The sequence below is a fragment of the Gymnogyps californianus genome, chromosome 3 (assembly GCF_018139145.2).
Source record: "Gymnogyps californianus isolate 813 chromosome 3, ASM1813914v2, whole genome shotgun sequence".
Taxonomy (NCBI): domain Eukaryota; kingdom Metazoa; phylum Chordata; class Aves; order Accipitriformes; family Cathartidae; genus Gymnogyps; species Gymnogyps californianus.
Window position 1 is genome coordinate 6,256,127 of NC_059473.1, and position 17,131 is coordinate 6,273,257.

General features: G+C 38.4%; 1 protein-coding gene across 1 annotated transcript in view; it reads left to right on the forward strand.

The window, feature by feature from the left end:
* PLCB4 (phospholipase C beta 4) overlaps positions 1-17,131 on the forward strand; it is a 193,497-nt gene that overhangs the window by 175,193 nt on the left and 1,173 nt on the right. The window contains exons 33-37 of the mRNA XM_050893592.1: positions 5,323-5,498; positions 10,657-10,758; positions 12,575-12,632; positions 13,054-13,140; positions 15,284-15,320. Coding sequence (XP_050749549.1) covers positions 5,323-5,498; positions 10,657-10,758; positions 12,575-12,632; positions 13,054-13,140; positions 15,284-15,320 — 460 coding nt within the window. The remainder of the gene's footprint in view (positions 1-5,322; positions 5,499-10,656; positions 10,759-12,574; positions 12,633-13,053; positions 13,141-15,283; positions 15,321-17,131) is intronic.

A 17,131-nucleotide genomic window follows, 5' to 3' on the forward strand; every position in this document is an offset into this window, starting at 1 on the left:
ATTGAGTTGCTTAGAGCTGCTTCCTCTATACTTCTAGACCATTACTATGCTTACCAACTTCATATTTCCTTTGAAAGTTTTATCTATCACTTGTTGACATGCTTTCAAGTTTCTGAAAGATATCCAAACTGGAGGGTGGCAGGTACACTAGAAGACACATCCGTGTACAAAATGATCTGGAGGGAGAAGAGTACAGGAGACTGACACGGTACAGGAGAGTTACTGTAAAAGCTGAAACCTGTGAAAAGAATCAGACAAGTATAGAAAATACAAACAAAAGCAGCCACATCTTTGAGACTAGAATAAGGTAATTTCCATCTTTTCTTCTCCTACTTTTATTCCTTGGTGGTATTATTTCCTGTGGAGAAGATCCTGGTTTTCTAAACAAGGTTTCTTTCTTGTTGCTGCCTGCTCAGCCAAAGATGTAGGAAAATCCCCAGGAATAAAACCTAGTATACTGTCTTATCTCCCTATCTCCTTCTCCTATGAGAAGTCCAGAACCGTTTCCTTAAATAAAAGCAAATTTGTTGACAACTTAAAAAAAAGGTAATTAATTCATTTCTTAGTGAAATAAACTCTCTGAGGAGCACTAGCTCCCTATCATCCAGACATAAGCTCCAAAACTCATTTGAAGTTATATGGTGTAGAAAATTCTTTGCTGTGTCTCTGCTTCTCACCTATGTCATTCAGAGTCTGGAGTTCAGAGGTATGATTTGTACACAAGGGACATCCAAGTGTTCATTAATCTTCCAAATCCAATAAATGTGACTCACGTTTTCCCTTTCCACAAATGTATGCAGTTTCTGAGCTCTTTTCCTTTTAAAATCCTGCTTTCGAACTGGTTCCCTTCAATTTAATGCATACCTGGAAAATAGATTGATTTTTGTCTGCTCGCATGTCAGGTTTTAGGATGACATTTTCAAAGGAGACTTAAATGTAAGCTCCTTTGAAATGCCAAGCCTCTGTGTGTTGGCTAATTCCTGAAGAACTCCTCTGCAAGTCATCTACCTCTGTGGTTTTCTCTAGGTCAGTGATTTTCAGTATCTTGCTCACTGTGGTTCCATCAAAATTGTCCAGATTATGTACTGATTTTAGTATTCTCACAGACTTCTTTTGTTTCAATTGCTGTGTGCGGGCCCTTGAATTATTCCTGGAGATCATTCAAAGGTTTGCAAGCAACAAGTTGGAAAACAGTGCTCAAGACCATAGGGAAATTAACTTTTCTCCTAGACGAAAGTAGGTGCAATTAAATGAGATTAAATTCTGAGATGCTGAATGCATTACACTGATATAGTGGGAGTTTGATTAATTAACAGTTGTTCAGCATTTCTCAGCATTTGGCACACTAATTTTGCTATCAGATTGTACCATAATTCAGCTTTAATTACAGCTCATGTCCTCCAGTGCAGCTCTGTGGCACAATGTGCGTGTACACTTTCAGCACCTAAGAGACCTTTTCATCTACAAAAGTCTTCCTGTCATGAGGAAACATCCAGCCCAAGTTTGGCATAAAATATTTAAATTAGATCTGAATGTCCCAACGTGTACTTCACACACAATTAACCTAGCAGATGCAAATTACTCCCCTGCATTAGAAAAGTAGATCCCAATATCAGGCAGGCAGAGGATGAAAAGAAAAAAGGAAAGATTACTTCAAAGATTATTTCTGCTTGAACTTAGTGACTAAACAAACATCTTGCATATATGCTGTGCAAAAGGAGGTTCCTTATCAAGATTTTAATTAGTCTTCTAGGCCCAGTGTAGGAACAGATGAAAGGACAGGATTGCAAACACAGTCTGTAGAACAGGAAAGAGAGAAGTTAGCTAATGGTTATTTTTCTTATCCTTTTGGATAAGCAACACTACCGTAATAGTGGAAAGTAGGACAAGAGCACAGCCCAGTTGCAGATGAAATAGTCATTTTAACTATGATGCTAATAAATTGGAGAAAAGCAGGGATGTACACTGAATTTACTACATCTCAACTTTGAAGTGTATCACAGACTGCAGCAAAATTGGATTTCGGATGATTTAGTGGTGTTGAGTTCTAAGGTTGTCTGAATCTGAGTCAAATTGGGTATTTCAAGTCTTGTAACTGGTGTTTGGCAAATCCCTTACATCCTTCTCATCAGGTTATATCTTGCTCTACCTGAAATGAAACTTCTAGCTTGCAGGATATTTAAGAAAAGAAATCTGCCCTTTCTCTCCCACCCCCAGAGAAAAACTTGTTTTACGAGGAGCTGTACCTGCTTTCATACGCTGCATGCTGATTTTGAAATTAGTAGCACATCACTAGCACATCTGTCCATGAGCACCGGCAATTTTTTTATGATTCTTACTTCCTGTCTTCTCAGATTAAATACTTAAAGTACTGCCATGCTAAAGTCTCCTTGCAGGTTTCTTCTTCAGGAGTTGGACTCGATGATCCTTACGGGTCCCTTCCAACTCAAGATACTCTATGATTCTTTGGTATCAGTGTACGGGAGATATATATAGGATTCCTGCCTTCGTGTTCCTCTGTAGTGTATAATATTAACTATTTAAAAACAATGATCACATTATTCATTTGCCCGTGAGTCTTTGTTCCTCTGCATTTGTTTGGGCTTTGTAAATGGTCTTAGCAGTTAAGTCACAAAATACTGGCTTTCACCATGGCTTCCACTATACACTGATTTGTTTCACTATTTTATTAAGTCACTGTTCTTTTTTATGCAAAGATTGTTTTGCATTTCCTCTACAGTGTAAGGAGGCTTTAAATAGAAGCAAACTCTTTTTTGTTTACTGGAATGCCTGCCTGTCCTTTTAGGGCAATGTAAAATGTTCTTACCGTGACTAGGAATCAGATCTCGTATGGTAATATCCCCTGCATTTTCTAATACTTCAAATTAGTCTGAAACCCGGTCCTAAGTGGCAAACTGTATGGAAGAGTTGCACAGCAGCAAGCGCTGGAGGAGAATACTTGGCCAGCTCTGTCACAGTTCCCGCTACAATTTTATTGATGTTTGAAAGGGGGCAGAATCCAGTCAGAGCATCCTCTGCAGGAAGGCAATTTGAGTCACAAACCTGCGTAAGGAAACATGTGTTGGCTCCTGTGCCAAGATGTGTGCTACACAGGTGTGATTTGCTGCTGGCTCTGCCTGCTTCCTGGGTCACGTAGTAGCACTTGTCTTTTTTAAATATTAATACTTTCTAACATTGTGACCATAGAAGTTTTCGGAGTATGTGGTCCTTCTTGTGCTGTGGTCCCAGTTACACCCAGTTACTCAGGCCTTTGGGTCTACCTGTACCTTTTTTCCCCAAATCGTGGATGGAGCTGACTTCATCTGGAAACTCTGCATTGAAAATAAATAAATAAGGAATGGGTTTTCCTGAGAACTTCAGCCATGACTTACTTTTAGCTCCCCTGAAGTCCACTCTAGGTCTCCCTGAGGGTTGATAAGACAAACAGGGTCACTATTGAGAGGAGATTCATGCAACCTAACTGAAGTGTCTAGTTGCTTGAGGCCCTGTAGATATGAGGCATCTCCAGACAGTGTTTAGGTTTGATAAACCCTGCTTTGAAACTGCCCACCTTTTCGCATCAGCAATACAAGGAGGTTGGACTAAACTTGGTCCTAACTTGTGCCTTAGGTGGGTGCCAGAGGTGAGTTGGAGTGTCTGCCCCTCAACTTTTGAAAAACTCCATCTGAAAAATGAGTCTCTTCCTTACCAACATCAAAGCATTTATTTTGACTCATTTTAAAACTGAATCCTCATGTTTTTCTGGCTCTGAAGGCAGTACTGCCTTATGAACATCTTATTAAAGATACTACTCCCACCAACTGCTCCACATCCTTCAGTGTATTTATCACTTCATAGTTGATAGGCTCTGGCTTAGTAGTACACTGACCCACATGCACAAAAGTAAGCGTGGCTCATTTTGCTGGAGGTACACTCACTCTTAAACACCCTGATGAATTAGGCCTATATTAGTAGTACCAATCTCCTGCCTCAAAATGCTTTCATTGTTTTCTGACAGCTGCAGAAAACTCCAGGTAGCTCTCTATCAGGTGCTTCTGCCTCCAATCCTATCTGTTTTGATAGGGGACTGCTATTTAACTATAGTTAAATCCAAGTCTGGCTTTCAGGTAGTGGTAGTCACCCTGATCTGTTACAAAATTACTCGCCTTTTTTTTTTTTTCATTAGGTGTCCAGCTTTATTACACACCATGAGCTTTGTGTAGGAGGGCCTTCAGAGGAGCCTCTCCAGGGCAGAATGGAGACTGGGGCTGTTAAGGTCCCCTCTTCTTTCACCATCATCAGTGTGTGCAGGAGAGTCTGTTTCACATTATGCACAGCCCACATGTGGGCCCACCCCTAAAATACTGGCATCGGTCTCTCACTTTCTGAGCAATATGGTGGCAATTTTTGATTTGAAGAATAAGGTTTAGCTTTCATAGAAGATGACCCAGATGCTGTTAGTTACCATAGTAGCAGTTGAAATGACTACCTGAAAATAGGTTTATTGTGAGGCATATTTGGTATACCATTTATGGAAAAGTAGGATAGCTTGTCAAAATACCCAAAGATAATTATTAAAGGATAATAAAATATATCTTTCTATTAGCTTCTTTTTGAAATCATTGAGTGCAATATATTACTATAATAACTCTAGTGATTTAGACTTCTTCATATTGTCTCTTGGGAACATTCCAAAACTTTAATCTCATTATTCTTGTGAGTCTTGGGAGATAAGCAAGAGAAAAATACTTGTCAGATACCCTGCTGACTTAATGAATATAAAACAAAGATGCGTAGCCCATCTTCAGATTCAGGTTGTATTAAATATAGGATTTCTCTGTAAACTGACTGTGTTTGTAAAACTGTCTCCACAAAATCAAAGACTGTATTTAAGCCCTCAGAGAAATCCCGCTCATTAGGTTTTTTCCATTGTTAATTTCAGTACTTTTAATTTATATATTTTTTCTTGGTAACCAAAAATGTGAAACCATTTTATTATTAACTCAGTGTTAGAGAAGGTTTTAAAATAACAGTAGTACAGTCAAGAGCATAAATGCAGCCAGTTTATTCAGGGCACTTTAAATAATAGATTCCTAATAGTAGGGGTTGGTTCACATCTGTTTTTATAATACACGGTAGTGTCCCCGGTGGCTTTGTTACTCTGTGAAGCAACTTCATTTGTGTAACTTCATTCTTCACAATTTAGCTGCATTTTTTATGATCTTTTTTATGATTGTCTTTACATCATCTTCAGCAGCAGTAATAGTTGATCTCCTAGCCTATCTGAGAACCTCTAGCAAAGCTGCTGTTATTTCTCTACAGGTCAAAGAGATTGTGGCACAGCACACTAAAGAGTGGTCTGAGATGATCAATACACACAGTGCCGAAGAGCAAGAAATCCGTGATTTACACTTGAACCAACAGTGTGAACTACTGAAGAAACTGCTGATTAATGCTCATGAACAACAAACCCAGCAGCTAAAATTTTCACATGACAGGTGAGCAGGGCAGTGCTACCTGATAATGAGGGCTTGATTTATGTCCGTGTGCTGGTTTTGGCTGGGATAGAGTTAATTTTCTTCATAGTAGCTAGTATGGGGCTATGTTTTGGATTTGTGCTGGAAACAGGGTTGATAATACTGGGATGTTTTAGTTACTGCTGAGCAGTGCTTACACAGAGTCAAGGCCTTTTCTGCTTCTCACGCCACCCCACCAGCGAGTAGGCTGGGGGTGCACAAGGAATCGGGAGGGGACACAGCCGGGACAGCTGACCCCAACTGCCCAAAGTTCCCATACCATATGACGTCATGCTCAGCATATAAAGCTGGGGGAAAAAGAAGGAAGGGGGGGATGTTCGGAGTGATGGCGTTTGTCTTCCCAAGTAACTGTTACATGTGATGGAGCCCTGCTTTCCTGGAGATGGCTGAACACCTGCCTGCCGATGGGAAGTGGTGAATGAGTTCCTTGTTTTCCTTTGCTTGCACACACGGCTTTTGCTTTAGCTATTAAACTGTCTTTATCTCAACCCATGACTTTTCTGACTTTTACCCTTCCGATTCTCTGCCCCATCCCACCAGGCTTTGTGGTTTTGTATAATGTTTTAGTTTCTTGTGTTCATAGCTCCTGTACTGCTGTCAAAGATACTGGGCTGTATGCATGGTAGAAGTAAAAGAAGGGATCATACAAAGTTTAGATAGATGCAGGAGTTGGCTTCTTAGCTGGTTTAGATTATCTGAACTTCATTAAAGGCAGCAGATGTGATGAAGCAGTGGTAGTTTGCATCAGCTGTGGATGCCTAGACTTTACCCAGGAGCTTCAATTCAGAGGCTGGAAACTGAGAAGTATCGAATATGGAAATATCCTTTGGAGTTGCTAGCAGTTGTGGACGCGTGTGTTTATAGCATTGGTGATTATAAGAAAGATCCAGGAAAAGTAAGATCATAAAAGCAATGAGTAGCAGGATAAGCTACATTAGACTGACATATTATCTTCATCCAATATCCTGTCATAATCACTGGGAATACAGAACATATTGCATGACACTACTGTCTTATTGCTTTTGTAATTAACTATCCTGCCCATTTGAAATTAAATAAAATTAAATACACATCGTGTCCACAGTGTTAAAAATGGCAGTAAGTAGAGGAATCATTTTTTTATGTTATGATCTATTATGCAAAGCAGCCTTAAAAGCGTATGAATACAAAATGTGTGTGTACATACATATGTGTATATTCATACATATATATATATTCATATGTAATTGTCTTTAGCATCTTTCACATAAAAAGCATGGGGAAAAAGGAATAAATAAATCACATTTGAAGAAGGAATTGAAATGATTTTTTAAATTCCTGAGTGAAAAAACAGCTTATCTTTGCATCAGAGAGAACACATGCTGGGACCTGCAAGCTTTCCATCCAACAGAGAATTGTCCCAGCAAAAGGCTTTTAGTGAGCTCATCTTTATGTTAATCTCTGTGTTAACCCATCTATTCAAGCTGTCCTGCAATACATACCCAGTCAAAAATGAAGTCCAAAAATTGTTAAATTATAATATAAATGCATCATTCAAAAGATACTAGCCAGAGGAAGGCGCAGTCCTTCCTCTGTATCTCTAAATCATACCTGGCTGCCCATACCCAGAGAAATCACATCACTTTTTTTTTTTAAGAATCCTGTTTTCTGTCCTATTTGAAATTCAGTACAATGCTTAGAAGATAATTTACTAATATATAGCCTGTGAAAGTAAGTTTTTGTTTTCTTTTGCATACATATTTCCTTATTCTCTTAACTTTGCTAAAGGCTGTCGTTGTAGGCAGCTATTGTATCTACACTAGGGCAAAGTTTAATTTTTTTTTTTAAAGCTTGCTTCTCGTAGTTTTTGTCTTTGGGTTTAGAATTTCTGTATCTCTACATTGTTTAAAGAGCCCGATATCATTTCTTGTAAACAGTTCTTATATTCTTAGTTATGGATCTTGCTCTCTTATTAGAAATCATTTGTGTTCAGTCCATGTATTGTTCTATTTTCAGAGCTACTAAGAACCAGACCTGAAAATCTACATCCTGATAAATACTGAGAACTGTTTTTTCTCAGCTGTCCCAGGAGCAACAACCTTCAAAATTCTTTCTGCTTTATTCATTGCAATTTAGTGTGTTTCTGCTTATTTGGGAGTTTGTGTGTAACCCCTCAACGTGCAGACTGGGGACTTTCCTGTTTAAAACAAATCTAAGACTGTGTCTGAGTCTATGAATATTTCAGAAGAATTTGGAATGTGAAATATTGAAATGTGAATAATAATGCCCCAAAGAGACTTCACACTTAATTTGTAAACTTTTTTATAGAATATATTGTGTGTAGGAATACGTATGCATTTATCTGTATAGGTGTATGTAATAACCAAGAGACAACTCAGGTAACCATAGGAAAAAAAAGGATCTATCTGAGAGCAGCGTGGGAGGTGGACCATGCTCTCAGCATGCTGTTCTTGCCGCTTCCCTCTCTGTGAGCTGAGGTAATGAGTTAGCTATCACAACAGAGGACACAGGGCTAGTAGGAAAGATCAGTAATCTAAAATGATGTAGTTATCTGCTGTAGGGTGGATACTTTCCCTGCATGTGCAGTACAAAAAGCAATTACAGTTTGTGCTTTGAGCTCATTTAAAAACAAAGCAGAAGACAGCAGATACTACTAAAAATCTGAAGCTTATTGAACTCCGGGGGTGCTGTGCCCCCTGCCTCCCCAGACTGGGTTAGCCTGAGTGACTTGGATGTAGTGAGCTTGCAGCATTTCAGAAATTGGGGACGTGAAGCTGTTACTCGCAAGCATTATGTACTCAAGATGAAATAACGTGCGAGAAAAAGAAAAATAATGTGTGGTGGTTTTTTTTAACAGAAGAAGAGATTTCTAGTCATTCAAACAATACTGGTGACAAAAAATAACACGTTAATGCACTTTAATGTCATCTAAATATATGTATAAATTCCAAGGATAGACTTACATGCTTAAAGTTAAGTATCCCTTTAAAAGACATGTTTGTATAGATTTCAGAGTTGCAGTCAGTATGATACAGTGGGAAATCAGCAGTTAAATCTTGCAGTTCATGTGCCACATTTTTCAGAATCCTTTTTTTCTTTACCATCCTGTTCTTCCAGTTAACTCTGGCTACAGGCATCACCACCACTTGTGAGCGGGAGGGTGTTCTTTAATGGTGGCGTGGCGCTGCCAGCCAGGTTGAGCAGTGAACTGACACTAGACCTTTGGCCCCGTCTTTGAGAAGTGCTGTTTTAGAAACAAGGAGTGGTTCCTACAAGTGCTTCTTGATGATTTTAAAAGGAAAAGAAGATTTTTTCATTTTTTCTGTTAATAATACCTTTAATTTCTTGCAAGCAGTGAAAACCCAACGCACCCAGAAAGACCCATCAGCAGTGCTACTCAGAGCTAGATTATAGTTTGCAGAATAGAGAAGCAGTTGCATATAGATGTGTTGGCTCTTTCAGCCATATCCATGGCCAAAGCCTCATTTTGAAATCATCAGTGATGCACAGTAGCCCTCTAATCCTCTTAACTTCTTTCACTCTAAAATTATATCTGATGCAAATAGGCTAAATCAATTTGAACACCTACACTTAACTTTTGTCATATCCTTGAGCACAGTAATAAAAATAAATTATTTCAGTACTGCTCTTAAGATAGTGTGCTTGAAAATTACTTCAAATTCAGTATAGAAAATAAAAGCTTTTATTTGGAGAAAGGACTGTTGGAATGAAATGTGCTCTTGCCACAACATTTTTTAGAACCCAATCTAATTTTTGCTGTGATACCACTGCTTTTAAATCTGTATTCAGGAAATGTTTCACTCTGAACTCTTGGAGGAAAAAAAAGCACTACATTTCTTTAATAAAAATTTTAAACTGTGGAAAATTTTTAAGTCATGGAACAAAGTTTCCTCATGCTACTTAATGATTAATGTCTTTTAGAGATGAAAGAAAGCTAAAAAAGATTCAGTGACAACATTTCATTAAATTAAGCACTCTCTTCTGTGCCATACCCTTCCTCTTCTGTGCATACAAAATACGTAGAATTTTGGGTTAGTAAGTACAATAATTGTTTAGCGCTGTACTTAAGATCATGTCCAGAAAAAGAGACTAAGGCACTGCCTTGGCTTGCGACGCGTAACTTTTAGATGCTTATGCACTACTGGGGACTTTACAATCTGTTACTCGCTGCCTAATTTCCATGTATAATTCCTGTTTAAATAAGCACTTAAGATCAGGAGCTGCAAGAGCTGGAATGCTAAGCAGGCAGAGCTAAGCAAGAGCTAGCCTTCAGGGATGGCCTTGTTGGAGCTTGGCTGGCTTACGTGTGACGAAAAGCCTTCCACTCACAGTTCATAAGCCATTTCTGAAAGTCAGCATCTGTGCTGTTACTCCCAACAAAGAATCACGATCTCTTTTTCTTTATAAAACAACAGGATATTTATTTACTTATTTTCTGTTTTTCTGCTACACGGGCTGAAATACTGAAGAGGTTTTCCACCTCCCGAGTCAAACCACACCACTCAGGACATTACCCCTGGAAGATGATTGCCACCCTCCTGTTAAAGCGATCTTGTTTCACACAAGAGGCTGCAAGGTTCACGGGGCCAGAAGGGGAAACCGAACACAAGTCTGACCATAGTCTAAACCACAGGCTTTTTTCAGGCCCAAAGTGGAAGTCTTAAAAGGAAGTCTGTCAGCTCATACCACAACTAGCAAATATTATTATTATTATTCATACTACAGTCACGTTCTTAGTGCAGGATTTGTAAATGTTTTAGGCAGTTTTAAAAGACAAATTGCATTTTCCAAATGGCTGATAGTAGCTCATACTCCAACAACTCATATACTAGGGAGAAAAAAAGAGTATTTTATACCCTTTTATAACATTCAAAGTGTAAAAATGCTTTAAACTGATCTTTCAGATTACATTCTCTGGAACAAATGGAGATTTCTGAATGCTTGCTCAAATTGTGTAAAGTCTGCCCAAAGGAAGGCAATTTTTGTATGGTTTGTTCTTTCCTCTTCCTTAATGCTTCAAGGTCAAAATTAACCACAGAAACCAACCTCAACAAGAATTGCATCTTAGGCATTAATAACTTTGTTTGCTTTTGCCTAGGGAAAGCAAGGAAATGCGTGCCAACCAGGCTAAAATATCTATGGAGAACAGCAAAGCCATAAGCCAAGACAAATCTATCAAAAATAAAGCTGAAAGAGAGAGGTAAGTATCAGATCTCCCTTCTTGAGAAGGGAAGAATGCAGTGAAAGGCTGACAGGTGAACTCATGGATTGATTCTATTAAAACTGTGCTTTTATGTATGGAAACGATGTCTAATGATTGTGCTGAATATATTTTTTAGATGGCCATTTTAGGAAAAATGTTGCTTTTCTCATATTTATTCTTTTAATAAATGTAATGTCCTGATCAGGGAAATAAAAAGGTTCTTTATACTCATCAGCTGTGACTGACTGGTGTAGGTCTAATCACACTATTAAATTGAAACACATCTGTAAGAGTTTTAATGATTGTACTTAAAGTGCATTATACTTTTTTGCTGTTGTTTTTTAAATTAAATGAGGGCTATACTGAAAAGGGAGTCTGAGGTTTGGTTCTAGTTGGAGTTAGAATGAGCAGCATCACTAAAAATACAGGAGGTGGTGCCAGTGAAAGGCTTTCTCCCTCATCTACTGATAACACGGAGGAGAGGTGGAACAGAAGGAAGGAGTGCTAAAAGTGATGATAATCAGCAGAGAGGGTGATGGAAGAGAGGAGTGAAGAAGCAGGAGATGTACTCCACAACAGCACACATGTTGCTTCTCCGCTCCTGAACTGAACTGCAGCTCTCTCCCTCGTTATGTGCTGGCATTGGAGACCTGGCCAGCATCCAGGCTCAGCAAACCAAGGGCACTGCTGCACTTGCAAAAGTGGGTTATTCACAGCACGTTTGGGGATGACAGCCTTAATTGACTTGAGAGACTAGAGAGACACGTGCCAGTACCAGCTACTGAGACTTTTTGGAGGATTGATCTGCATTATAGCTATTTTTAGTTTCTTCTATTTATCCTAAAAGTTTCCAAATAAATAGATAAAAGCAGAGTCTACATGATGATGTCTCATAAGCCTTCAGGGTTTCCCCTTCACTTTGGGCTTGCCATCTGTCTCGTTCTTTCCTCTTTTACATTCCCTCCTTGGCACTGGGCTATTTTGGTCAAAAGGCTTGAACTTGTTCCCACTGAACTAAGTCCCTTGAGTGTTACACACTCCTGACTCATCAGGAAGACGAGTTGTCGGAGCCCTTGGTAACTGTATGCTTAGTTAATGTAAGACCTCCACTACTGACTCCAAGATAAATCTGTTCCCAGATTTGAAAGCAGGCTGAATGCAGTTCTGGTTTTCAGGCTTTGCGATTAGTCTGATTCAGCTCTTTGAACTATTTTTGGTATATTTCGTGATGGAAATCTTAGGAAGATACACTTTGCATTTAGGTATTTTATGTAAATATTAATGTATAGTTATGCTTATATAGTGTATATGTACAGTATATACTTACAAAGTATACTTATCTTTTTGCTTAAATAACAGCTTTAAGAACCTTGCAGCATTGGTACGCTGCAACTTTACTTATGATCATCGGATGATTTTTCCATTAGCACTGTTAAGAGATGTAGCACTTTTTATATACCAAAATAAATTGAGAGCGGAGTGTAGTAAGGGATACACAAATGAATTAAACATTTTTTTTTTAAGTTCTGTCCACCACTCTTGCGTAAGGGAAAAAGAAAACTTCATTCGCAAGTGTCTTGGTCTTTTTTTTGCCAAGTCTTCAATCATACTGTCAGTGTACTTGGAAACCTTTAAGTGTAAAGGTGCATAGCCAGAGGAGTGTACAATTTGCCATTAGGCCCACATGGTACAGATAATCAGAAACCAAAGTATACCTTATGAGTTTGTGATTCTCTCTATTGTAGCTTTTGGGTAGCTTTTGGGTTTCTTTTTTCCCGATGAGTCTTCATAGACAATATTTGCATTTTTTTAGGCGAGTCAGAGAACTGAACAGCAGCAACACAAAAAAGTTCCTGGAAGAGAGAAAAAGGGTAACTATAACCTTGACAAAGTCACTGGGCACTATTTCTGGATATTCATTTTCATTTCTCTCTGTTGAGAATCCAGTTCTAGTAAACAAACAGATGTTTGTCCTTGCTTTGTTCCACATACTTGTAGTGTAAAAGATCTAACATCTGTATAAGAGGAAGCTATGTTAAATTAACAAAATTACTATTCATTGTTGTGTATTTGCTACTTTTATGTAATATATATTATATATGTAATATATATAATATACATATTCTATTAATAGCTCTTCTTAAGATTGGGTGATATAATAGGCCTCCTGTGATGTTTTGTGCCATCCGAATAGGGCAAGACAGTGTATATATGTGTATGTTTCAAGTAAGTTTTTATTTTGCTTGTTAATAATGTGTTACATTTCCCCCCATTATTTTCTCTTGCTTACAGCTGGCAATGAAGCAGTCAAAGGAAATGGACCAGTTGAAAAAAGTTCAACTTGAGCATTTAGAAGTCTTGGAGAAGCAGAATGAGCAGGTATCTTATTTTAAAGGCTTAAAAGAAAAGCAAGCTAGTGAAAACAGTAACCAGAATCAGGCTGAGTAGAATGCTTCTGAATGTAAGTCATTACCAAACTTGGGAAAATGACCTTGTTCGTGGTCACTCGCTCACTTGGGGAGTTAAAATGAAGAGGTGAGGTGACTTAAATAATGATACAGAACCAGATTTGTTTCAGATAAGCATGTGAAAGCCAGACTGCTTAGCCAGAGTCTGTCCTTTCAGCTGTTCAGCCACATTGATACTTGTTAGCTAGATACGACAGTCATAAAAGGCCCAGCATATCCGTTTTAATATCTCCCAAAAAGTACCTCAAGCAAATCTGTTTCCTTCATTTTGGAACTTACATTTCTCGTTCTGATTGGAAAATAGAGGTGAAACGTGCACAGAGCATCTCTGAACTCTAAGAGACAGTTAGTTTGGACTGAATTCTAGAGATGTATAGTAGCATGGGGAGTTTTATCTGTACTAGTACACCCTTTCCTAATTAAAATACCTTATTATTTTCTGCTAGTTTATAAGCTCTTTTTTTTTTTTTAAATTGAAAAACCACTTGGCAAAGAAAGGAAAATTCTAATCTTACTTGTGGTAGAAGCAACACTATGTTCTGAGCAGTTCCCTTGCTGAAAGGTTGAGCCAGGAGAGCTGTAGTAATTGCATGGACTTGCAGTACTGCACTTACACAAATGTAAACTGCAAGGGGAATATACCCAGCAGTTCAGTGAGATGAGAGGGAAGGGGTGCGTTTAATGCCCATTACTTTCAAGGGTTATGTACTTACTTCTTTGTTTATTAAATGTTCAGAACTTGAACTCTCTGGCAGACATTATAGTATGAATTAAAGCCATCTTGCAGAGGGGGAGGGAAGAGAAGAGTACATGCAAATCCAGTATTTCCACTGTCAGGAGAGCCCTACAGCCCCAAAAGCTGCAGCCTGGTTAACTTCTAGTGGGGTGACAGCATGTAGGATCGCAGGCAGCTGCTACCACTGAGTCCCAGCCACCATGGCTCTGTCTTCTGATCGCTCCACCTTCATTCTGGACAACAACCAAAATTCCTAGTCTGTTCCCTCACAGTGTTTCTGTAGATGCCATCTCTAACATCCAGCATGAATGGATCTGTTAGTCAGTCTGCTCCTGAGCAATATCTGCACATAATCAAAAGGCAAGGGAGGCAGGCACCCGGGGGAGGCAATTGGGCTACAGCAGATCTGTAGCGTCACTGTAGAGAGCATGACAGAGAACTCCCTGTAAACCATGCTAGTTGACAAAAATGGTGGGTTGGATCCCGAGACGGGTGTTATCAGTGGTTTCTTTCCATTGGCTTCAGAGGGCTTTGGATCCATTTTTTAAAAACATAAGGACAAGAGAGAATAGTTATACCTGTACTTTTAACCACAATGTGATAAACACATTATGTATAAAGGAGGGAGGTTGCTGGGAAATAAGTGTGAGTCATTAAAGGAGTCACCTCTTTCAGCAATTAGATACTTCCCTCACCTGGGGTTACAGCTTCCACTGCTGAGAGATTGGTAACAGCCTACATGAGCTTGCTCATACTCCATTTTAGTGCAGAGATGAAGTCAGCTTAAATCATCAGTGATTAAATGGAGTAAGATCATTCACGTGCTGGATATCACTTTTGTGTGGGCATGTGGTGGCCTCCACCACAGGGGTAGTCCTTAACAGCTTTTTAACTCACTCTAATTTGATCCATCAGAGCATATATTTTCATACGTGCTGTTTTGACCACTTCCTTTTAGCCCCAAAAGTGCACCAATGCAAACCCTGAGCTGGGTCTGGTTTTGTTGTTACACACATTGATGTATGAAAGCTAGCTGGATCAAGATAGAGGTGGTATTTGTTTAATGAGAATTTCAAAACATGATTTTTTTTTTTCCTGATCAAACAAGAGAAGAAATTTTTCATACAAATATACAATGTAGAAAAGTACAATTATGGGTGGAAACAGCCTTCAATACAATCTGTTATGAATTTAAATTTGTTTTGTTTTATGTATGTTTTTCTTGCATTAATTTTTCAATCTCACTTCAGTTTTCATTCATTTAATTTGCTTCTTGTTGTATTACTCAATTTTGACATTATTATTTTTGTACAAACAGCTTTTGAAATCCTGTCATGCAGTGTCTCAAACACAAGGTAGGATGGACGTATACTAAGCAAACTATTATTTCAGTGTGCTTTCCTTCTAAATTAAATCATTATCATTGGAGCCCTCCTTGTAAATGCAACCATTGGGAAGTACCATTGACATAGTGAACACAATGTTAATCTTGTTTGCACACAGATATTTGAGCCTGACACAATATTAACAGTATTTTGTGCTTTAGCATCTCAAATTCAGATGCATATGAACAGTGATGTGCAGAGGAAATATTTAGAGATTAACTTGTATTGTACATTAGCTGTCGTTACTGAAAGATACGCTTAGAGTTCTAAACTGTGTCTGTGAGAAGTGTCTTTTGATCTAAGAAAACTATTTTAGTGTTAACATACGTATGATTAACTACTAATGCTGATAGTCAGACAAAGGGTATCCACATATATTAGTATGGTAATAAAGTAAGTAATTCCACGCTAAGAATAGCAAAATATAGAATGGATGGCTAGAAATAGCTTTTTTGTGTCTAAAGAAGAGAGGCTTCCAGTGCTTTAAAATTCACTTCAAAATCCAACCCGTTACAAGGTATGGCAATTATACTTACCATGTGGCTGTGCTGCTGTGGCTTCCTAAATAATCGTTACTCACAAGAAATCTCTATTAACCCCTGTCTTACCAAGGGAAATAGTTGCATTAGGCTTGAACGTTCAGTTGTACAGTATTGCCTGATCTGAATTACTTTCTTGAATTGATAACATTTTGCACCACTGAGTCTGACAGCACCCACTTTAACAACATTTATTTATAGACATATACTGAGGAGAAAAAGCATTCATTAGGCTAGGAAAAAAATATTTTTCTTCTTCTTTTACTGTATATGGTTCTTAGCCTGTCTTAGATCACACTAGAGAGCAAGCATCTTGAAAGCAGAGTCCATTATCTGCCACTTCATGAATTCACTGTAGCTTCAACGCTGCCTTCCAGAAGGCTCGTCTTCAAGTGTTGTGCTTGTGTGTTCACGCCAGAATGCGCTGTCTGAACCAGCCTCAGACTAGCAAAAACGGGCATCCGGGTCCTATGCTAATGTGTTCTTTGAAGCCAAGTTATCTCTAAAATAATTCTGTACGCCATACATTGGCATGCAGACTATTTATAGGACATTATGTGCCAGTAGTTAAGTCACAAGCCTAAAACGTGAAACGTGTGAGTCACTAAGAAACAACCACAGGGTTTTGTTTTATCTGGAATTTCATTTCACACACAGGCAAAATCCAGCCAACATTTCAGAAGAGGTTGTACATATTGATTTATTTATTATGTTTCCATATTTTCATGTTAAAATTATTTCTTCATTACTTTCAAGCTTTTAACTCATTTAATTGGAGAACGTTGATTAATTTTTAATCATATTTATGACAGTTGCTTTGCTATTATCATAATTACTTTTTTCCCCAAGATGATGATGATGAAAGTACAGGGCTAGATTTTTCAAGAAGGCATGTATATCACATCTGCACAAACCCACGTTTACCTTGCAAAATGAATAGCTGTGCATCTCATTACTTTAGATCTACATCTGCCCATTTTCGCATATGCAAATACGTGTTTGCACATCCAGAATAGGTGGCTCCTTAAGTAGGAGCTTGTTTAGCAAAGTTCCCTGTCTAAGCAACATTTACAACTTTTTGGGGAACATAGTTCACGTAAATCAAGTCCAGTAACCATTCTTCCCTGCATGACGGATACAGAGAAGTTACACCAAAGAAAATAGTAGCTTGGCTTGCCTTTTCCTAAACGTATCCTAATCCTCGGGAGCTTGATTGTAAAGATACATGGGTTAGCTTGCCCT